This window comes from Oncorhynchus clarkii, chromosome 4, assembly GCF_045791955.1.
Source record: "Oncorhynchus clarkii lewisi isolate Uvic-CL-2024 chromosome 4, UVic_Ocla_1.0, whole genome shotgun sequence".
Lineage (NCBI taxonomy): Eukaryota > Metazoa > Chordata > Actinopteri > Salmoniformes > Salmonidae > Oncorhynchus > Oncorhynchus clarkii.
In genome coordinates, this window is record NC_092150.1 from 71,322,835 (window position 1) to 71,345,599 (window position 22,765).

The window sequence follows — 22,765 nt, forward strand, 5'->3', positions numbered from 1 at the left end:
ATAGGCATACGTATATACTGTACTTTATATCATCGACTGTATCCTTATGTAATACATGTATCACTAGCCACTTTAACTATGCCACTTTGTTTACATACTCATCTCATATGTATATACTGTACTCGATACAATCTACTGTATCTGCCTATGCTGCTCTGTACCATCACTCATTCATATATCCTTATGTACATATTCTTTATCCCCTCACACTGTGTACAAGACAGTAGTTTTGGAATTGTTAGTTAGATTACTTGTTGGTTATTACTGCATTGTCGGAACTAGAAACACAAGCATTTCGCTACACTCGCATTAACATCTGCTAACCATGTGTATGTGACAAATAAAATTTGATTTGATTTTGATTTGATAATCTCCCTCGATCTGGGGCTCCACGCAAGATCTCACCCCATGGGGTCAAAATTACCACAAGAACGGTGAGCAAAAATCCCAGAACCACACGGGGGGACCTAGTGAATGACCTGCAGAGAGCTGGGACCAAAGTAACAAAGCCTACCATCAGTAACACACTACGCCGCCAGGGACTCAAATCCTGCAGTGCCAGACGTGTCCCCCTGCTTAAGCCAGTACATGTCCAGGCCCGTCTGAAGTTTGCTAGAGAGCATTTGGATGATCCAAAAGAAGATTGGGAGAATGTCATATGGTCAGATCAAACCAAAATATAACTTTTTGGTAAAAACTCAACTCGTCGTGTTTGGAGGACAAAGAATGCTGAGTTGCATCCAAAGAACACCATACCTACTGTGAAGCATAGGGGTGGAAACATCATGCTTTGGGGATGTTGTTCTGCAAAGGGACCAGGACGACTGATCCATGTAAAGGAAAGAATGAATGGGGCCATGTATCGTGAGATTTTGAGTGAAAACCTCCTTCCATCAGCAAGGGCATTGAAGATGAAATGTGGCTGGGTCTTTCAGCATGACAATGATCCCAAACACACCGCCCAGGCAAAGAAGGAGTGGCTTCAAAGAAGCATTTCAAGGTCCTGGAGTGGCCTAGCCAGTCTCCAGATCTCAACCCCATAGAAAATCTTTGGAGGGAGTTGAAAGTCCGTGTTGCCCAGCAACATCCCCAAAACATCACTGCTCTAGAGGAGATCTGCATGGAGGAATGGGCCAAAATACCAGCAACAGTGTGTGAAAACCTTATGAAGACTTCCAGAAAACGTTTGACCTCTGTCATTGCCAACAAAGGGTATATAACAAAGTATTGAGATAAACTTTTGTTATTGACCAAATACTTATTTTCCACCATAATTTGCAAATAAATTCATTAAAAATCCTACAATGTGATTTTCTGGATTTTTTTTTCTCATTTTGTCTGTCATAGTTGAAGTGTACCTATGATGAAAATTGCAGGCCTCTAAATCTTTTTAAGTGGGAGAACTTGCACAATTGGTGGCTGACTAAATACTTTTTTGCCCCACTGTAGCTACCATTCAGAAAAGAAAAAAGAGCCTGGCACTTTTTATTTTGTGGCTGGCAGCTTCATAAAACATTGTACCCAATGATTTATGAAAACTTGCTTGATGGGTCATGTCCTCATTGTGGTTTTACAGACATGTTTAATACGTTTTATGTACACACTTCATTAGAATATTTATGAAATGCACATTGTTATATTCGGCAACACTAACATGCTGACCAGACCAGACACGTCGAGTGCTTCGCAAAATACATTTAGAAATTAATGTTATTCAATTATTGTGCGAACCAACGAGCACTCTGCGATGCCAGGGGCTAAAATAGAAGTCCTTTCTATTTCTGACGCAAATCGTGCTACAAGTCCTGCCTCTCCCTTCTCCTTATTGGTTTATAGAAGCAGGTACCCACGTGCCATCTCCTCATTGGTTATACCCAATGAGGAGATTGAAAGACGAACTGTTTTACCGGTAGTCGTGGTAATACTATGAAAGTTTAGATGGATCACCATATAAATTCAACGATGAAAAAGCCTGGAAGGAGGAGAGATGACTAGAAACGATTCAGTTGGCCGTTTTATGTGTGGATTAATTTGTTGGAGTAGAGAACCTAGTACATTTCAGGTAAAATAACAACTCAATGTTTATATCCCAGGACAAATTAGCTAGCAACAGCAAGATACCTACCTACCTATATAGGACAAATTAGCTAGCAAGTGCAAGCTAACTAGCTAAATTGCCATACATGTTTAATGCTTTTCGACCTGTCCCCAAATTAATGTCATTGGTTCAGAGTTTGTTTTGATATTTTAACCTGCGTTTGGTGTAGGGGGACAAAATAAATGTATGCACGTGCGCAGCCGGTTTGGGTTCCGTGTTACTTATTTTCCCTCGACTCCAACCTCATTCGATGCATTGAACGGATGTGGGTGGAGCTATGTCTACATAACCGTGCAAATTAAAAAAAAACTCACAAAAGCTCTGACGAAGGCCGAAACGTAAAGCTTATTAAAGAACAGTGATACTAGCAAGAGCAGTGTGCGGGTTTCTTATTTTTTTCTAAAAACATATATAATCTAATGAAATACAATGAAAAACATATCAAGCTCACTCAGATCTTGCTGTGTGTGTACTGTGATTGTATGTCATGACCGTAAACACGTCTTGCTTTCACAATTTAACGTTTGCTAAAACAGCACATCCGATTGGCTGCCTCTGCAGTCTCACTCTACCCGTGATATCAGTGATTTTTGATAAAGCAATACAATTAAATAAACTATTTGGTATCGTGGAAGATTGAATAAGTGTGCTTCAAAACTGTTTGCAGCTATCGTCTCTATCTACAAGCAACTCGCTACACTCGCATGAACATCTGCTAACCATGTGAATGTGACATTCAACTATATATCTGTGCTGAGAATGCGTCTCTACTCGTTGCCGTAAAGTGTGGTGTATTCGCGCATCCCAATTCAGGCAACTAACACGCGAATGGCTGACTGCGTTTTACGAGTGTCGGCTCAATTGACGGCAATATCACAAGGGGCATCACTGGCAACAATATTATTTGATATTTTATATTCACGGCAGCTCTAGAATCTAGATTAAACGTGCAATAGTAGCTTACATTAAATAATGGTTTGTATCGCATGTGCACAACATTCACCTTCGTGCACTATCGCCTCCACACAGCTAGGGGTGGCATTTTCCGAGATTAGATCCTCACACAGAGTCGCAGTAACCCCAAGAATAATAATTATTGTACCCTCAGCAGGTCGTTTACTTTGGTGTGTTTTTTTCTCACAAAATGACCAAATCTAAGGACAAGCGAGAGAAAGTCAGCGTTGCTAGCGAGGTAAGACACAAACTGTAACTTGAAGGTTTCTTACATTGAATAATGTTTCGTTGCTCTGGAATTTGCACGTTTAGTTTAGCTAGCTACGTTAACTAACAAGCTTCATTCAAACGTTGGAAACCATGCGTGAGCTCACCTTAGCCAGAGAGGAAGAGGCGAAGTATATTGCTACCCTGTTAGGGTGCCACGTTTGCGACAATTCACAGGTGTCACCCAATGTTATTGCCAGAGATATTTAATAGTTTATATGTCCCCTACACAGATTGATCGTGTTGAGGAGCGACGGTTGCGATGTCACGATAGTATCGAGAGGGCCGAGTTCAGACGGCGGCGCGAGGAGCTCTCGGATCAAGACAGGTGATGATTATGATGACAACGATGATAATGGTGATGAAAGCACAATTCCTAATCTCCCTCTATTCGACAGACAATCGCTGGAGGATGAAATGACGATAATGAACGATAGGATGCAAAAGTATGGTAAGGAAAACGTTTGTTTCATGGAAAATGTTATACGCAATTCATATAGTAGAAATGTAGTATAAGTGTTATTGTGAAACTGGATCCTGAATGATGTGTGTGGTACATTGTGGACTTACGGCTTGTTCCCTCTCATTTAGATAAAGAGCTGGAGGTGTTGAGAGGAGAGAACAGGAGGAATATGATGCTCTCTGTTGCTCTATTGGCCGTCAGTGCTCTCTTCTACTATGCCTTTATCCACTACTGATTAAGAATTAGCTCATTTTAGCACAGTTGACTGTGTTATGTTACATCTTCATCAGGACCAAATACTGCTTTGGCAGCTAAAAGCCTTAATGCAGCCATTTGTGTGAATTATACGGTAACATTCTGGGGTGTCTTTTTTTTCACTTAACCTTCTATATTTGCACCTGCATGCGAGTGTTTACATTTTTTTTAATGGGACAAATAGTAAAGACGTCATTAGCCAGTCATTTTTTTTGTATTACCTTTTTAATTTGGCATGAACACAAGTCATCTTATTGTCAAACAAATCAGTTTAAAAAGTAGGCCACCTGCGCATGTTCATCCACTCCAAAATAATTCCTGCATCCAAACAGTGCACTGTACACTCGTGTCATTTGATGAATGGAAAGCGAAATCTGTTACAAAACACCAAAAAGTATAATGACATTTGGCAGTTGTCATTGGGTCTACACTCTTGTAGCCTGAATTGATGTGTCTTGTTGACAACATGACCTTTTCTGTAGAAAGAGAAGTCGGGCAACTTGAAACGGGGCTGAAATATGTAACAGTCCCGCATGACAAGTGCAGCCACATGGGGGATAAAAAAAACACAGAATACAGAGGTGGGGGTGTTCGTTTCACGTGGGATAAGCTTTTATTTTCATATTTACCACTATACACATTTCATTTTAAACAAATAGGATAATGGGTAAATTAGCATTTATTTATTAGAGACCCCCCCCAAAGTTATGACTTGTTTAATTTAGGGGGGCTCATATCTCTTTCAGGGTTTATCCCCACTTGTAATTTACACTCTGCTCACAGGTACCTCTGCTCTGTCAAGCTTTGGTACTCAAATTGCCTAATTTGTTGAGCCACTACAAATTGGATGTTCATTGCGAAGTCATCCACATCATCAACTAACTCCTGAGCTGAGTTTTGCTTTCCCCTTCATACAGACTGGTATACTTTTACTACACTTCAATGGTTACTGATGCTCTTATGAAAGCAAAATCATGCACAATGCTTATGTAAATCATGAACTCTTCATCATACGTGACATAGTATACAATTCTTCCTTTGACTTCATACAATTCTTCCTTTGACTTCATTGCAATTTGTGCTATGATGAGGGTATGAAGACACTGTACTTCTCAGTGGGTTTACATAGTGCACCTTGGGATTGTGTTCTCAGACTGTTGCCAAAATGATGCTTTAGTTCTCATTGTGGTCAATAACCACTATGCCTGTCTGTTAGTTAAATCACCTGAGACTGAGACTTGACTGGGCTTTATCTCTTGACATAATTTTGCAAGGGTCTGTATTTACAAAGCATCTCAAGTATGAGCACTCCTACTCAGATGCTTTGTCAATATGGGCACAGGGCTACATATACTGTATACCATTAGAATAAGGAAGGGGTGTATATGTGTTTTTGTCCACATCTTAATTAATTCCAAGCCTTTGTTGCCAAAATGAATCTACCCATGGCCTTTTTTTGTTCAGGCATTGCATTTTTAGCAGTGCCTGTGCATCTAAATGGTTTACATTGAGAATGTTTGATTACTCATGCATGCATTAAGGCCTTCCTACATGCAGACAGCTTCACATCATTTTGATCCCTCACCCAAGGCAACAAGTTTATATATATTTACTGTAAATTAATTCAGATAATTACATGCTTGGCATGTATGAACATTGTTCTTTTGTAATTATGTCTGAACATCCAAAAAACAAAATAAATGCATCTCTAAATCTGTTTTATCTGGTTGACCATTATATTGCTACTCAGAATCAACTATGACAGAGGCAAAGCTCTCTTCTACAAGCCAATGATATAATGGATCATATTTATGTATCATGATGCATAGTAGGATAACTCAGTCACTGCCAATATGTAGCATCCAGACATTTTGTGGCAGAACATTCACCACATAAGTTATGGTAAATGTAGAGAGCAGGAGTGATTGTGTGTGTAAAGGACAACTGGGCCTGGGGGAAAGGTTTCTGGGAAGAACAAACTTATTTTTATTACTACATTATCATCAACAGGGTTTGAAACAAAGAAAAATGTCACCTCATCCTTAAAATTACACAAATTAAACAAAACTAGGACAGCGGAGCAAGGAAACAGGATGCAACATAATAAACACGGTGACAACGAGTAGAAAGTAAGGCCCAAAACCTGAAACCCCCATTAATCCCCTAGACAGACGGGCTAGAATGCATGGAAGGCTGTATTTGATATAACCCCGTTTTTCAATGAAGGCCAGGAGTTTTTCCCTGACCAGGGTTGTGGTAAATTCCAGTCAATTCAGGAAGTACATGGCAATTCCAATAATTTTTGATGAGGAAAATGTGGAATTGGAATTTGGTTTACTTTCTGAATTGAAATGGATTGGACCCCAACCCTGCTCTGGGCACTAGTTATGCTACATCTCACCACTCCCCATGTGTACAAAGGTTTAGTTGTTGCTGAAAGGATAAGATCTTGACTGGCTAGGCACTCCAGTAAAGATCTTGGAGGGTAAAAACAAGCTGGGTGGGTGAGATGATTGGACTCCGTTTTGAAAGTCAGGCATACCAGGACGTATAGTGCAGTGCCTTAAAGGGAAACTACCTCTAACTTCCTTCATACTGGACACAGAGACAAAAATGGTATCCATGAGTTCATCTGACTCTGGAAGTAGAAAAGGACCTCATTGCCAAAATCCCAAAGTATCCCTTTAAAAAAGGCACAATGGGAGGTTTTCAGTTCCAGACAAAAACATATGTAGTGCTTGAGCTTCGGAGAGGTTCTAAATTAGAGTACACCACCGCATCTTGTACACAAACACACTGCAAATCATGGAGGCATGGCATGAATACAAGCAAAGGGACGGGGGGGGCATGGAATCAATAGAAAAAACAGGAGCATGCAATGCAACACGTAATGTGACAGCTTGTCAATGTTGGTTTTCATAAAGTATTAAAATCACTTCTAAGCTGCATTCTGTACAGTGGATCTGATCTGATACATAGAGCTTGGGGCAGTAGAGAGAGGAGAGAGTGGTCTTTGTAACATAATTACAGGGAGAGCTGTCTCAAAGAGCCATAGAGTTAGGCAAACTGTCCTTCATGTTGGCACCAAACATTTGATAATAATCCACTTCTAATCGCCAATTTTTTTTCAAGCCAAAATAGCGCCTGTGAACATTTTGTGAATGCCAGTTTGCCAAACCATGTGCAGGGTACTGTTATCTGTCTATGGCAATATTCTATGTGTCTGGGGGGCTCCCCCTGGTGGCTCAGGGCTGGTAGTGCTGGTGGATGAAGGAAAGCACATTGTCCTTAGACAGCTTCTCAGGATCAACCCGCGTCTGAGAGTCGTGAACTCTGACCCCGTCCTCCCACGCCCAGAACAGACGCTCTGTATGGCAGACGCTGAGGAGACACACACACACAAATTAGAAACAACATATTCAGTTCAATAACCTTTCAATCCATTTCATACCGCTCCTTGGGGATGTCCAGCCATTTCATGTATTTGATGGAAGCTAGCACACCTGATCCAACTTCTCAACTAATCATCAAGCACTTGAGTTGGGGTAGTTCAGGGCTACAACACAATTGTGAAATGTCTGGAGGTCCCAGAGGAGAGGTTTGAGACCCCCTGTGTAGAGTAGACTAGGTTCAGATGAAAAAACATGCAGACAATTCCTTGTCGCACATATCCTAGTCTACCACACAGATTTGAGACCGGTGCATAGTGGTACGCACTGAAACGGGGCCACAGAGTTGGCTGGCAGGTCGTAAGTGGACTGTTTAGTCATCTTGTTGAAGAAAAACTTCCTCTTGGTGTTCTTACTGTACGCCATCGTCCAGGGATCTGCACGTCAGAGGAAGAGAAATGTCTGTGAGAAAATATCCAGACTCCTGTATCCTAGAGCAGAAATGCTCTACCTTTCTCTCTCTCACACACACACACACACACACACACACACACACACACACACACAACAAAAATATAAACACAACATGTAAACATTTCAAAGACTTTACTGAGTTGCAGTTCATTTAAGGAAATCAATCAATTGAAATAAATTCATTAGGTCCCACACGACTCCAAACCTGTGGTCTGCGGTTGTGAGGCTGCCAAATTCTCTAAAACGATGTTGGAGGCGGCTTATGGTAGAGAAATTAAAATGTAATTATCTGGCAATAGCTCTCGTGGACATTCCTGCAGTCAGAATGCCAATTGCATACTCTTGGTATTCTCTCAATTAACAGGTTTGCCTTGATAAAAATACATTTGTGAAATTTCTTTCCTTCTTAATGCGTTTGAGCCATCAGATGTGTTGTGACATGAGGGGTGGTATACAGAAGATAGCCCTACTTGGTAAAAGACCAAGTCCATATTATGGAAAGAACAGCTCAAATAAGCAAAGAGAAACAACAGTCCATCACTACTTTAAGACATGAAGGTCATCCAATCCGAAAAATCAAGAACTTTGAAAGTTTCTTCAAGTGCGGTCACAAAAACCATCAAGCGCTATGATGAAACTGGCTCTCATGAGGACCGCCACAGGAAAGGAAGACCCCGAGTTACCTCTGCTGCAGAGGAGAGTTACTAGACTCAGAAATTGATAAATGCTTCACAGAGTTCAAGTAACAGAGACATCTCAGCAGCAACTGTTCAGAGGAGACTGCGTGAATCAGGCCTTCATGGTCGAATTGCTGCAATGAGACCACTACTAATGTATACCAATAATAAGAAGAGATTTGCTTGGGACAAGAAACACGAGCAATGGACACTTAACCAGTGGAAATTTGTCCTTTGGTCTGATGAGTCCAAATAAGAGATTTTTGGTTCCAACTGCTGTGTCTTTGTGAGACACAGAGTAGGCGATCTCCGCATGTGTGGTTCCCACCTTTAAGCATGGAGGAGGTGGTGTGATGGTGTGGGGGTGCTTTGCTGGTGAGGGCTATTTGATCAAGGAGAGTGATGGAGTGCTGCATCAGATGAACTGGCCTCCACAATCACCGACCTCAACCCAATTGAGATGGTTTTGGATGAGTTGGACCACAGAGTGAAGGAAAATCAGCCAACAAGTGCTCAGCATATGTGGGAACTCCTTCAAGACTGTTGGAAAAGCATTCCAGGTGAAGCTGGTTGAGAGAATGCAAAGTTGTCATCAAGGCAAAGAATCAAAAATATATATTTTAATTTGTTTAACACTTTTTGGGTTATTACATGATTGCATGTGTTATTTCATAGTTTTGATGTCTTCACTATTATTCTACAATGTAGAAAATAGTAACAAATATTAAGTGTGTCCAAACTTTTGACTAAGTATTCAGACCCTTTGCCATGAGACTCGAAATTGAGCTCAGGTGTATCCTATTTCCATTGATCATCCTTGAGATGTTTCTACAACTTGATTGGAGTCCACCTGTGGTAAGTTCAATTGATTGGACATGATTTGGAAAGGCACACACTTGTCTATATAAAGGTCCCACAGTTGACAGTGCATGTCAGAGCAAAAACCAAGCCATGAGGTCGAAGGAATGGTCTGTAGAGCTCCGAGACAGGTTTGTGTTGAGGCACAGAACTGGGGAAGGACACAAAAAGTGTCTACGGCATTGAAGGTCCCCAAGAACACAGTGGCCTGCATCATTCTTAAATTGAAGAAGTTTGGAACCACCAAGACTAGTTTTAGAGCTGGCCGCCTGGCCAAAGTGAGCAACCAACTTTCCAGAAGGACAACTATCTCTGCAGCACTCAACCACTCCTCAGTAAAAGGCACAAGACAGTCTGCTTAAAGGCACCTAAAGGACTCTCAGACCATGAGAAACAAGATTCTCTGGTCTAATGAAACCCAAGACTGAAATCTTTGGCCTGAATGGCAAGCGTCATGTCTGGAGGAAACCTGGCACCATCTGTACGGTGAAGCATGTTGGTGGCAGCATCATGCTGTGGGGATGTTTGTCCTTGAGTGGCCCAGCCAGAGGCCGGTCTTGAACCTGAACTAACATCTCTGGAGAGACCTGAAAATAGCTGTGCAGCAAAGCTCCCCATCAAACCTGACGAGATTGAGAGGATCTGCAGAAAGGAATGGGAGAAACTCCCCAAATACCGGTGTGCCAAGCTTGTAGCGTCATAGCAAAGAAGACTAGAGGCTGTAATCACTGCCAAAGGTGCTTCAACAAAGTACTGAGTAAAGGGTCTGAATACTTATGTAAATGTGATATCAGTTTATTTAAAAAAAAAATGCTAACATTTCTAAACCTGTTTTTGCTTTGTAATTATGGTGTATTGTGTGTAGATTGATGAGAAAACAAATTGTTAATCCATTTTAGAATAAGCCAGTAACATAACAAAATGTGGAAAAAGCCAAGGGGTCTTAATACTTTCCGAATGCACTGTATGCCACCTTAGCGACAGTACATACCGTTGATAGTTTTGATGATGTATAGGCCATTCGGGAGGAAGTGGCGGTCGTCCCGGCCAGTGTAGGACAGACGAGGGACTCCTCCTGAACTCTTAGTCACCTTCATTTCCAGTCTAGGCGGTTGAGGAATATTCATTCATTTATTTATACATTCTTAGACTAATGCAAAGTTCTCCGTCTCAAATGTGGACTATGGCAATAGCATTAATCTTCTCATACCTGACAAAGATCTTGTCCATCTCCTCCAGCCTGTACACCTCTTTCACTCTGAGAAAAGCAGAGAAACATTAGGACTTCCCAAAAAAATCCTCCAGATCTTCCCTTCATATTTATTCTTATTCAAGCAGAAAAAAAAGTTAGAGTGTAGGGTTGTTACCTGATAGGGTTCATGTCTGGTCGGCTTGGCTTGGACACGGCCCTCACAAACTTCTCCGCCATCTGGATTCTGGAGACAGTGACCACAGTTCAGCAACAATACATGTAATCACCAGATAAGGTAAAGGCAGGTGTGAAAGTAAGCCAGTACGGTCTAGTACTATTAGGCCCAGAATCTTCTATCCAAAATGTTAATCTAGGCAGAGGCTGCGGCTCCATGGATCTCTGAGCCGAAGATCCAAATCACGTTTTACACGTTTCTTTACCTCTACATTAAGCACACATTTGTATGGTCACTCTCCTTTACATTTCTCACTGTCAATGGTGAAAGATAATTGTTCACTGTTTTACTGGTGAAACGTCCATGCAGCATCTGCATACCAACCATTTGATCTCAATCAGTTTCATGGGGATATGCATTTAGATATTCTTGTGTTATACAGTGTTGATTAGAAGTAGCCCAGTGTTGTTTTGAATAATGTAAAATGATAGTATTTTAGAGCAGATGGTAAATTGTAGCATAGCCTACCTGGGTTTATTTTAAATATACAGCGCGTTCTGAAAGTATTCGAAGTCTCGACTTTTCCCACATTTTGTTCCGGTGTGTGCCTTTCCAAATCATGTCCAATCAATTCAATTTACCACAGGTAGACTCCAATCAAGTTGTAGAAACATCTCAAGGATGATCAATGGAAACAGGATGCATCTGAACTAAATTTTGAGTCTCATAATAAAGGGTCTGAATACTTACATAAATAAGGTATTTTTTGTTTTGGTATTTTTTTAAATAAATTTGCAAACATTTCTAAAAACCTGTTTCCACTTTGTCATTACGGGGCATTGTGTGTAGATTAATGAAGATGTATTTTTTTAGAATAAGGCGTAACGTAACAAAATGTGGATAAAGTAAAGGCGTCTGAATACTTTACAAATGCACTGTAAGCCCACATTTTGCCTAGTGGGGCGCTATTGAGCTTTGGCCACATGAGAGAAACATTTCACCATTCTCACAATCATACTATAATCTCATAAGAAATTAGGTGGTGTTTTTAATTTTACAGTAACGTTGTATGTGCTGATCTAACTTTAGTAAATGAGCACCATAGCAGAGTTGCCGGTTCTCTACGAGTAGAGCAGAGTCAGTAAGTAGAGAATCCCACACATGTGCAGAAGCTTCAGGACTTTAGCTGTGGGAAAGAGGGGTCCAGAAAAGTCTGATCCGTAGCCACTCCGTTAAATCTACTTTCACCCCTGGGTGAAGGTTAGGGTTGTTGCCTCACCGTTGGTTGAAGTGCTGGACCCGAACGTCAGTGCCGTTGAGAACCAGGGCATCTAGCACATGTACCGCGTTAATCCTGCGCTGGGCTTTACCCTGTGTTCAACAAACATTTTAAAAAAGGTAAACAACCATAGTAATTACTTACTCTCTTCCTTTGCCTTCCCCTATTCAACCTCCCCCCTTCCCCATATCGTCCTCTCCTCTCTCACCTCTCCCTTCAGCTCCTGGACAATCTCTACACTGAGCAGGGTCTCTCTGGGCAGCTCCAGCTTGAAGTTCTCCAGCTTCCTCCAGCGCAGAGGATGCTTGCCGTCCCAGGTGTAGATCTGAGACTTCTGTAGAGAGAGAGAGAAAGAAGCATGAGAAGAGTGGCATACCCATGTCTATTTGTGAATAACAGGATAACTTCTGCTGAGATGATCATGGCCCAGGTCCATAGTCCAGAGTGGTGTCTGCTCTCTCTCACCCCAAGACCTAACAGGAAGAGCTGTTCCCCTCCTCCCACAATACACCGGTAGTCCAGGACATGGTGCACCTTATCCAGAGTGGTGGAGCTCAGAGGGGTGGGCTTGGAGTTCAACAACTCGATGTCAGAACCCTGAGAGACATAGGCAAAGAGAGAGACATAGATAAGAGATAAAGAGAGAGTGAGACAGAAAAAGAGAGAACGTTAAATTCTACGAATACATGATCAAACACATGGTGATAAAAACACTATCACCATACAGACAATTAAATGCACACAGTTCAGTGTGACTATGTACTACAGACTACCGTATCAAAACACACCCTTTCCTTGATACTAGGTAAGGGATGGGAGGCCACAATCTCACCTTCATCAGCTCATAGAATTTGGAATTGGGGTCTGAAGAGACATGAGTGACTCTGGCCTTATCAGGGATCTAAAGAGACAGAAAGAGAGAGACACACATCGAGAGAGAGAGAGACATAAATAAACAAATAACTAGTGAGTGCTATGAAGCGAGATGATTGAATTGCTCAGATACCAGTCTCTATACACACTGACCAGCCCTCACTAACTCCTCAGTACTACTCACCCCCCAAAGCTTCAGACACTCCTTCCGGATATCAGCCTGCCTGGCCTCTGACAGGGTCCTGACAATACACAACACAGTCAGATTGTACTTGCACATGCAGGTACACTACATTCCAACACGTTTACACTGATTAGAACAGTAGAAGGGAGAGGGTAGGTAACTCACGTGTCTAAGACGTAGGCATGGATCTTAGCCAGGGCTTTGATCTGGACTACACAGTGGCTGCAGGGAGACATGGATGATTATAAAGCCTTTGTTAATTTGTGTGTGTGTGTGTGTGTGTGTGTGTCTTTCTACCTCTCGTTAGAGTTGATCATGTGGTTGTAGAACTCAGTGTCTCCTTTGATGAGTTCGATGGGCATCACCTCGTTGACGTCAGACTCCGAGTTCCTCAGGTGGTTGAGCTTCAGGTTGACAGTGAACATGTACTCCCTGACCGGATCTGAACCAGGCTTCAGACCGCGACACACAATGTATCTGAAAACCAAGGATATAATGTCAGAACATAGATAATAGGTATTGGTCAAAGTAAATAGTATTGGCCTCAACAGCATTTACACACACCTCTCGGAGTTGGCGGGCCTGCTGGTGATGGGTTTGAAGAGGGACACCCGGTCGAAGCAGAGGTAGAGCAGGTACACCAGCCCCACACTGAACGGTGTGAACAGGTCAAAGGTCTTACACACGAAGTGACCACCTGGGGGAGACAGAGAACACAAGTCACTCACTGTCCTTACACTTCTGGATAGTAAGAGACAGACAGACGTACCTGTCCGGAGCACAGACATTGCGGTGAGGAACTGACAGAGCAGTAGTTGTTTGCTCAGAATCTCCTGGATGTTCTCCTGCCCCTCCACTGAGAACCCCTACCAATCAGGAAACAAAGATGTGCTCAACATCACACCCTACCAATCAGAACACGTCTCACTAAGCCTTTGGCCAATGATGACACAGTGCGATGAAGACTCCAACTCACCCCGTCAGCCATGAGGAAGTGCAGTCCTCTCCTCTCTGTACTCTCCATGATGAAATTCCGGAAGGCACTGATGTTCTCCGGACGAGTGATGTCACCATCCCCATCCACCCCGCCTTCTCCTGAGCCACAGGGAGGGTGAAAAGCGAAGACGATGACCATAAGATCTTATTCCAATTTGTTCAACCATATTTGACAATCAGCACATGGGATCCATCATGGTACATACCGTAGTAGGGTTCAAACAGTTCGCTGGGTGCGGCGTAGAAGTCTTCCAGTTTGAAGTCGCAGGGTCCTTTGAGGGTCATGCCGAATCCCTTGGCATGCCAGCGCCGCCGCCACAGGATGTACTCTGAGAATCCCCCCGGCCCCGCACACACATCCCCGAAATACAGCAGCTCCCCCTCGCGCTCTCGCGTCAGGGGCTTCTGCATGGGGAGAGACACGGACAAAAACACACCTTTATCACCTAACACCTGGACACCAGTTACAAATATCTACTAAATATGCATTTGCTAAATGTCACTTTCATTGACTAGATCAAGTGTGAATGGAAAGGGTCACTCACCCCTTGTGAATCCTTTGGGTTGGTGAACATGCCGTCAAAGACGTGATCCATGTTGGCCATCTTCATAGCCGCTCTAGAAAGAAAACAAACAGATAAGACAGTCATTATTATCAGCTACTGTAAGTAAAAAGTCGGGGGCCTCATTTAGAACCTTGGCGTAAATTTGACACTTAATATCTGCGTGTGCCATTTCTGAAAATAATTTGTACGTCCAAAAATATTGAGATTTATAAACTTGACGCACACTATACAGTCGTGGCCAAAAGTTTTGAGAATGACACAAATATTAACTTTCACAAAGTCTGCTGCCTCAGTGTCTTTAGATATTTTTGTCAGATGTTACTATGGAATACTGAAGTATAATTACAAGCATTTCATAAGTGTCAAAGGCTTTTACTGACAATTACGTTGCTGCAAAGAGTCAAAATTGGCAGTGTTGACCCTTCATTTTCAAGACCTCTGCAATCCTCCCTGGCATGCTGTCAATTAACTTCTGGGCCACATCCTGACTGATGGCAGCCCATTCTTGCATAATCAATGCTTGGAGTTTGTCAGAATTTGTGGGTTTTTGTTTGTCCACCCGCCTCTTGAGGATTGACCACAAGTTCTCAATGGGATTAAGGTCTGGGGAGTTTCCTGGCCATGGACCCAAAATATCGATGTTCCCGAGCCACTTTTGCCTTATGGCAAGGTGCTCCATCATGCTGGAAAATGCATTGTTCGTCACCAAACTGTTCCTGGATGGTTGGGAGAAGTTGCTCTCGGAGGATGTGTTGGTACCATTCTTTATTCATGGCTGTGTTCTTAGGCAAAATTGTGACACCATCCTCCAAAACTCTTCACCTCACTGTGCATGCAGATGCACTCACACCTGCCTGCTGCCATTCCTGAGCAAGCTCTGTACTGGTGGTGCCCTGATCCCGCAGCTGAATCAACTTTAGGAGACGGTCCTGGAGCTTGCTGGACTTTCTTGGGCGCCCTGAAGCCTTCTTCACAACAATTGAACCGCTCTCCTTGAAGTTCTTGATGATCCGATAAATGGTTAATTTAGGTGCAATCTTACTGGCAACAACATCCTTGCCTGTGAAGTCCTTTGTGGGCAAAGCAATGATGACGGCACGTGTTTCCTTGCAGGTAGCCATGGTTGACAGAGGAAGAACAATGATTCCAAGCACCACCCTCCTTTTGAAGCTTCCAGTCTGTTTTTTAAACTCAATCAGCATGACAGAGTGATCTCCAGCCTTGTCCTCGTCAACGCTCACACCTGTGTTAACGAGAGAATCACTGACATGATGTCAGCTGGTACTTTTGTGGCAGGGCTGAAATGCAGTGGAAATGTTTTTGGGGGATTCAGTTCATTTGCATGGCAATGAGGGACTTTGCAATTAATTGCAATTCATCTAATCACTCTTCATAACATTCTGGAGTATATGCAAATTGCCATCATACAAACTGAGGCAGCAGACTTGGTGAAAATTAATATTTGTGTCATTCTCAAAACCTATGGCCATGACTGTACATACGCAGCAATAAAGCTCTGCCTGGAAAACACCCTGCATTCACATTTTATGGTGATACTAACACCTTTTATTTGCTGTATAATTTGTCACTATTGGAATTAGGCCACACCAGTTTGTAAAAGAAAGAGCAATGGCATTTGATCACATTTCTGTAGAGGTGCAGCCAGAATATTTTTGCAGTGACTTTTTCAAACTAAACATGCATGCTACCTATAGCGAGTGCCAGTCTGCAAGATTGCCTGTACACTACATGAACAAAAGTATTTGGACAAGAGGTCGACCGATTAATCGGAATGGCCGATTTCAAGTTTTCATAACAATTGGAAATCGGTATTTTCGGACACCGATTTGGCCAATTTTTTCTTTACACCTTCATTTAATCTTTATTTAACTAGGCAAGTCAGTTAAGAACACATTTTTACTTTCAATGACGGCCTAGGAACGGTGGGTTAACTGCCTTGTTCAGGGGCAGAATGACAGATTTTTACCGTGTCAGCTCGGGGATTCAATCTTGCAACCTTACAGTTAACTAGTCCAACGCTCTAACCACCTGATTACATTGCACTCCACGAGGAGCCTGCCTGTTACGCAAATGCAGTAAGCCAAGGTAAGTTGCTAGCTAGCATTAAACTTATCTTATAAAAAACAATCAATCAATCATAATCACTAGTTAACTACACATGGTTGATGATATTACTAGTTTATCTAGCGTGTCCTGCGTTGCATATAATCGATGCGGTGCGTATTTGTGAAAAAGGACTGCCGTTGCTCCAATGTGTACCTAACCATAAACATCCATGCCTTTCTTAAAATCAATACACAGAAGTATATATTTTTAAACCTGCATATTTAGCTAAAATAAATCCAGTTTAGCAGGCAATATTAACCAGGTGAAATTGTGTCACTTCTCTTGCGTTCATTGCACGCAGAGTCAGGGTATATGCAACAGTTTGGGCCGCCTGGCTCATTGCAAACTAATTTGCCACAATTTTACGTAATTATGACATAACATTGAAGGTTGTGCAATGTAACAGGAATATTTAGATTGATGGATGCCACCAGTTAGATAAAATAAAGAATGGTTCCGTATTTCACTGAAAGAATAAACGTCTTGCTTTCGAGATGATAGTTTCCAGATTCTACCATATTAATGACCTAAGGCTCGTATTTCTGTGTGTTATTATGTTATAATTAAGTATGATTTGATAGAGCAGTCTGACTGAGCGGTGGTAGGCACCAGCAGGCTCACCAGCAGGCTCTTCGCAATGCAAGCATTGCGCTGTTTATGACTTCCAGCCTATCAACTTCCGAGATTAGGCTGGTGTAACCGATGTGAAATGGCTAGCTAGTTAGCGGGGTGCGCACTAATAGCGTTTCAAACGTCACTCGCTCTGAGACTTGGAGTGGTTGTTCCCCTTGCTCTGCATGGGTAATGCTGTTTCGAGGGTGGCTGTTGTCGATGTGTTCCTGGTTCGAGCCCAGGTAGGAGCGAGGAGAGGGACGGAAGCTATACTGTTACACTGGCAATACTAAAGTGCCTATAAGAACATCCAATAGTCAAAGTTTAATGAAATACAAATGGTATAGAGAGAAATAGTCCTATAATTCCTATAATAACTACAACCTAAAACTTCTTACCTGGGAATATTGAAGACTAATGTTAAAAGGAACCACCAGCTTTCATATGTTCTCATGTTCTGAGCAAGGAACTTAAACGTTTAGCTTTCTTACATGGTACATATTGCACTTTTACTTTCTTCTCCAACACTTTGTTTTTGCATTATTTAAACCAAATTGAACATGTTTCATTATTTATTTGAGGCTAAATTGATTTTATTGATGTATTATATTAAGTTAAAATAAGTGTTCATTCAGCATTGTTGTAATTGTCATTATTACAAATCCATTTTTTTTAAATGGGCTTTTTTTGGTCCTCCAATAATCGGTATCGGCATTGAAAAATCATAATCGGTCGACCTCTAATTTGGACACCTGCTCGTTGAACATCTCATTTCAAAATCATGGGTATTAATGGAGTTGGTCCCCCTTTGCTGCTATAAAAGCCTCCACTCTTCTGGGAAGGCTTTCCACTAGATGTTGGAACATTGCTACAGGGATTTGCTTCCATTCAGCCAGAAGAGCATTAGTGAGGTCAGGCACTGATGTTGGGCGATTATGCCTGGCTCGCAGTCCGCGTTCCAATTTATCCCAACGGTGTTCGATGGGGTTGAGGTCAGGGCTCTGTGTAGGACAATCAAGTTCATCCACACTGATCTCAACAAACCATTTCTGTATGGACCTCGCTTTGTGCAGAGGGGCATTGTAATTGTAATGCTGAAACAGGAAAGGGCCTTCCTCCAAACTGTTACCACAAAGTTGGAAGCACAGAATCATCTAGAATGTCATTGTATCCTGTAGCATTAAGATTTCCCTTCACTGGAACTAAGGAGTCTAGCCCAAAACCATTAAAAACAGCCCCAGACCATTAGTCCTCCTCCACCTATCTTTACAGTTGGCAACTATGTATTCGGGCAGATGAACTTTACACCACTCCAAACAACGCATGGTATTGCGCATTGCGATTTTAGGCTTGTGTGTGGCTTCTCAGCCATAAAAACCCATTTCATGAAACTCCAGAAGAACAGTTATTGTGTTGCCGTTGCTTTCAGAGGCAGTTTGGAACTTGGTAGTGAGTGTTGCAACCAAGAACAGATGAGTTTTACGCGCTATGCGCTTCAGCACTCGTTGGCCCCATTCTGTGAGCTTGTGTGGTCTACCACTTTGCGGCTGAGCCATTGTTGCTCCTAGATGTTTCCACTTCACAATAACAGCACTTAACAGTTGACTGGGGCAGCTCTAGCAGGGCAGAAATTTGATGAACTGACTTGTTGGAAAGGTGTCATCCTATGACGGTGCCAGTTGAAAATCACTGAGCTCTTCAGTAAGACCATTCTACTGCCAATGTTCATCTTTGGAGATTGCATGGCTGTGTGCTCGATTTGATACACCTGTCAGTAACGGGTATGGCTGAAATAGATGAATCCACTAACTTTTGGAAATGTAGTATATTTAAAAGTAGGCTACAGCCCACACTTCAATGCAAAGGACGAATTGTTGCTCAATATTTAGTTTATCAATAGATTATTGGGTTTCTGTGTCCTGCCTTGGTATTGGCTCAGATTAAATAGGCAATGATATCGCACTCCTATCGCACAGAAATACTGTCGCCTACACATACTGTCACATATTTGACATAAGCTACCAGTCTATTTACTTTATTGGCAGAATGTTTACACTGTATCTGGCAAAGGACTGTGACAGAAAGAGAAAACAACGGCAAATAGTTGTGGACCTGTTAATTCAACAATGTTTTGCATCGACTTTTACCCCAACCTAAATATGCTGGACTTCCTGCGAATACTGAAACATTGTTTAGGCAACTAACAACAAATCAAAATTACAGTAGGCTACATACTAGCATACATACAGTACCAGTCAAAAGTTTGGACACACCTACGCATTCAAGGGTTTGCCGTTAATGAGACGAGTGAAAATCAAGTGCTTTACTTTTGGAATCTAAACAATTAGACATAAGAATCTATTCCCTATTTATTTTTATAACCATTGCAGAATATATTCCTCACCTCACTAACCTTTCTGTTAGTGATGTGTTCATATTCCTGAAGTAGCCATACAACAAATTACCATGTGGGAAAACTGCATATCACATGCATATTTTGGGATATATTTTGTACGCAGTTAATAAATGAGGCCCCAGGTGCTTCATTAGCAGTGTGAGCTAGCATGTGTTTGTGTGATGCTAGAACATCTGTGGGTTATTCAGTAAGTTTGGCTACCTGTTGAGGAAGAAGGCTCCTCTAATAGTCTCGTAGGGGTTGGAGCGTGTTCGAGCTCGCCTCATCTCCTCCCCCTCCAGATCGTCAAACACTGTCTGCAGACCACACACACTTTTTACTGCCATAACTTACTTATGCCATTATAGAATCAATATCCTGATGATGAGTTGTTTGCAGTTGAATAGGGGGTTGTTCTTTAGGTGGCTCACCTTGCACCTCAGAAGGCTGTGTAGAAGATCCTCTGTGCAAAACTCTGTCTCATCCTCAATCCTCAGTTTCCTCTGAGATAGACCAAAAAATATAGTGCACAAGTGAGAATGACAGATCGAGAAGAATGTGTGTTAAAAGTGAGTGCACGCGGATGTGTGTACCGGTCCCACAGCCATCCACCCCCTCAGCTCATCTGCATCTGGGATCTCTGTGGAGCATTCTGGGAACCACTTCAGCTCTTCTACAGCACCGGGCTAGAGAGAGAACGAGAGATCAGACAGATGGGGGAATAGAGGGGGGAGAGAGAGGAGAGAGTGGGATGGAATAAAGGGGGAGAGAGGAGAGAGTGGGATTGAAGAAAGGGGGAGAGAGAGAGTGGGAAGATAGAGGATGAGGGAGGGGGCAGAAAAAGGTGTTGTTTACATTGGTGAGCGCATTCTTTTCTCCTGTAGACTGTACATAGAATTGGGAAATATCCCATACTAACAGCCTATTTTAATCTGATGAGATGACAGTGTGACAAAGCTATCTGCTTGCTTATGTCTGTGATGATGTTGTTGTGTAATACCTCAATTTCGTCTTGCCAGTCAACGTTGAGCTCTCCCTGGAAGCCCTGCAGCGTGAGTCCCAGACCCCTCCTCCCTCTCTGAGTGGACGCCTCGATGATCTCCTTGCGCCCCTGGCCAAACTTACCTAGACCCTCACCTTCCCGGAAACCCATTTTGGCCTGGAGGTGGAAGAAGGGAACACAGAAAAAAATGTGAGAGAGGGATAAAGAGATGAGAAGAGGGATGGAACATTCTGGGATCCATGATCCCTCGTAGTTGTATCTTTGTAAGTCAATGGGACACGTGAGTGTCATCTTACCATGAGTTTCTGCGACACGGTGTTGTACATGGTGAACTTGTTGGCGTCGCTCTGTTTGGCATCGTCTGTGGCTGATGCATTCTGGGATACAATGGGCATAGAGAACCCTGGTCTATGGTCCTCCGAGTCACTGTGGGAGTCACTCTGACTAGAGTCTGAGAGGAGGCGGCACACACACAAACAAAAACACAGGTCATGTCCTGTGACATTCTGCCAAATCCTGGATATCTCATTGCACAGTGAGAACTATATACAAGGCAATGTGATGGGGATTTCACTGACTGGTTGTCAGTAGCGGCGACTCCTCATCTGAGCTGGCTTCCTCAAGACGTTGTTTCCTAATCCGCTTCAGCGGTTCGGAGGCCGCCTCGCCCCTTCTCTTCATCATGGCTGAGGAGGAGGGATAGGGGGGGGGGGGGGGGGGCAAAGACAAAGATAGCTCACACACTTCTTCATTCAATTCTGTGGGGATGCATTTGCTTCATTGTAATCCACTACAGAGTTCAAACCCACTGATTACATTTGCTTGGACATTGTAATACGATGGAAACTAAAATGTAAGGGAAGTTCAGTGTAAATTAAGTAATTCAGTGTAAATGCCTATTCTCCATCAATAGCCCAGATATCGTTGGACGCTAAAAAACAATTGCTTGATTCTCCTATGATAGAATCACATAGGGCCACAATGATGTGGCTTATCCATCAAATAAAATGCATATACAAATAACATGAAGTCACTAGCGTGCATTGTCTTGATTATGATTAAATGCATTGGCTTGCATTTTATCTGTTTTAATTGTGCAGTAATATGCTACCTCATTGGAGATATTACACTACGTAATTCCTTGGCAATTACAGGTAGCTAGCTCTAAGAGAAGTAGGTATTTACCTCTTGTTTGCTGTGTTTGGCTAACTAACGTTAACAAGTCGGACCATTCCACAGCCCTAACGTTACTCTCCTGCTTGCCGACTAAGCACGAGCACCAAGCTAGCTACTAGCAACGACAAATGGGAAGATTCGCCACTTTTCTGATATAAATATCTGAAACGAAACTGAGTCCGACACCCCTCTGACGTGAAAAGTGTCGATTTCACCCTCTGTAAGTGAGCTAGCTAGTTGTTTACCAGCTAGCTACGTGAAATATTTTCTTCTCGGCTAGAGAACCTCCACCTGTCATTGCAACGACACACTTTATTAGAATATATCCATTAACGTTTTATGTCTTCGTAGAATTCATTTCCATGCACAAAGTGTGATTAATGTCGCATAAAACGAGGTCAACGTTAATGCGCGTTCAAATTTCTGTTTTCTGAATTATCGTAAAGGTCCTTCGAATATGTATGACGCACGTTAGTGACGCTTTTGGTGGCATGGGGCTCAAGATAAGTGCCTGATTCAGAAGTGTGCAAAACAACAACCGGACAACTGCTGAAGCATTACTAATTTAAACAACATTATTTATTAAATAGTTACAACATTTACAGCCATGCCCGCTTCATAGTTTTATTATTGTAGTCTGGAGAAACAGTACACAAGTTCACATCACTCAATCAATAGCGCCCCTCTGTGGTTGTCAGCTAAATCGCAATGTTCTGAAAATAATATCAAAATCTATTTTGGAGTTTTGTGTT

The 22,765-nt window shown here is 42.4% G+C and overlaps 3 protein-coding genes across 4 annotated transcripts in view; 1 reads left to right on the top strand and 2 right to left on the bottom strand.

The window, feature by feature from the left end:
- The window catches only part of LOC139407252 (kinesin family member 25), a 274,790-nt gene that overhangs the window by 18,390 nt on the left and 233,635 nt on the right, over positions 1-22,765 (bottom strand). The window lies entirely within an intron of this gene.
- Positions 1,929-5,754, top strand: LOC139407224 (coiled-coil domain containing 167). 2 transcript variants are annotated; one of them, XM_071150807.1, is made up of 5 exons: positions 1,929-2,062; positions 3,210-3,290; positions 3,553-3,647; positions 3,718-3,770; positions 3,911-5,754. In XM_071150807.1, exons 1-5 carry the CDS (start codon positions 1,988-1,990, stop codon positions 4,015-4,017), a joined length of 411 nt encoding a protein of 136 aa, XP_071006908.1. In that variant the 5' UTR covers positions 1,929-1,987; the 3' UTR covers positions 4,018-5,754. The 2 variants fall into 2 exon arrangements, with proteins under 2 accessions (XP_071006908.1, XP_071006909.1); XM_071150808.1 differs by lacking the exon at positions 1,929-2,062 and having other exon boundaries at positions 3,135-3,290.
- LOC139407223 (cap methyltransferase 1) lies at positions 5,745-22,476 on the bottom strand. Its single transcript, XM_071150806.1, has 24 exons — positions 22,023-22,476; positions 21,416-21,523; positions 21,134-21,288; positions 20,835-20,993; positions 20,428-20,520; positions 20,266-20,337; positions 20,057-20,151; positions 14,680-14,752; positions 14,341-14,539; positions 14,115-14,233; positions 13,908-14,004; positions 13,703-13,835; positions 13,436-13,615; positions 13,304-13,360; positions 13,139-13,196; positions 12,914-12,982; positions 12,547-12,678; positions 12,290-12,415; positions 12,082-12,173; positions 10,803-10,871; positions 10,646-10,693; positions 10,427-10,539; positions 7,755-7,863; positions 5,745-7,418 (listed from the first exon to the last, which is right to left on the bottom strand). Exons 2-24 carry the CDS (start codon positions 21,519-21,521, stop codon positions 7,283-7,285), a joined length of 2,490 nt encoding a protein of 829 aa, XP_071006907.1. The 5' UTR covers positions 21,522-21,523; positions 22,023-22,476; the 3' UTR covers positions 5,745-7,282.

Bases quoted from the DNA above. Each gene is read 5' to 3' on its own strand.
- LOC139407224 (XM_071150807.1), top strand. From the start codon at position 1,988: ATGACTAGAAACGATTCAGTTGGCCGTTTTATGTGTGGATTAATTTGT. The intron at 2,063-3,209 runs GTAAAATAACAA...TACCCTCAGCAG, and splicing joins GAGAACCTAGTACATTTCAG to GTCGTTTACTTTGGTGTGTT. The intron at 3,291-3,552 runs GTAAGACACAAA...TCCCCTACACAG, and splicing joins AAGTCAGCGTTGCTAGCGAG to ATTGATCGTGTTGAGGAGCG.
- LOC139407223 (XM_071150806.1), bottom strand. From the start codon at position 21,521: ATGATGAAGAGAAGGGGCGAGGCGGCCTCCGAACCGCTGAAGCGGATT. The intron at 20,338-20,427 runs GTACACACATCC...GGTCTATCTCAG, and splicing joins GGTGGATGGCTGTGGGACCG to AGGAAACTGAGGATTGAGGA. The intron at 7,419-7,754 runs GTGCGTACCACT...GTGTCTCCTCAG, and splicing joins AACTCTGTGGCCCCGTTTCA to CGTCTGCCATACAGAGCGTC.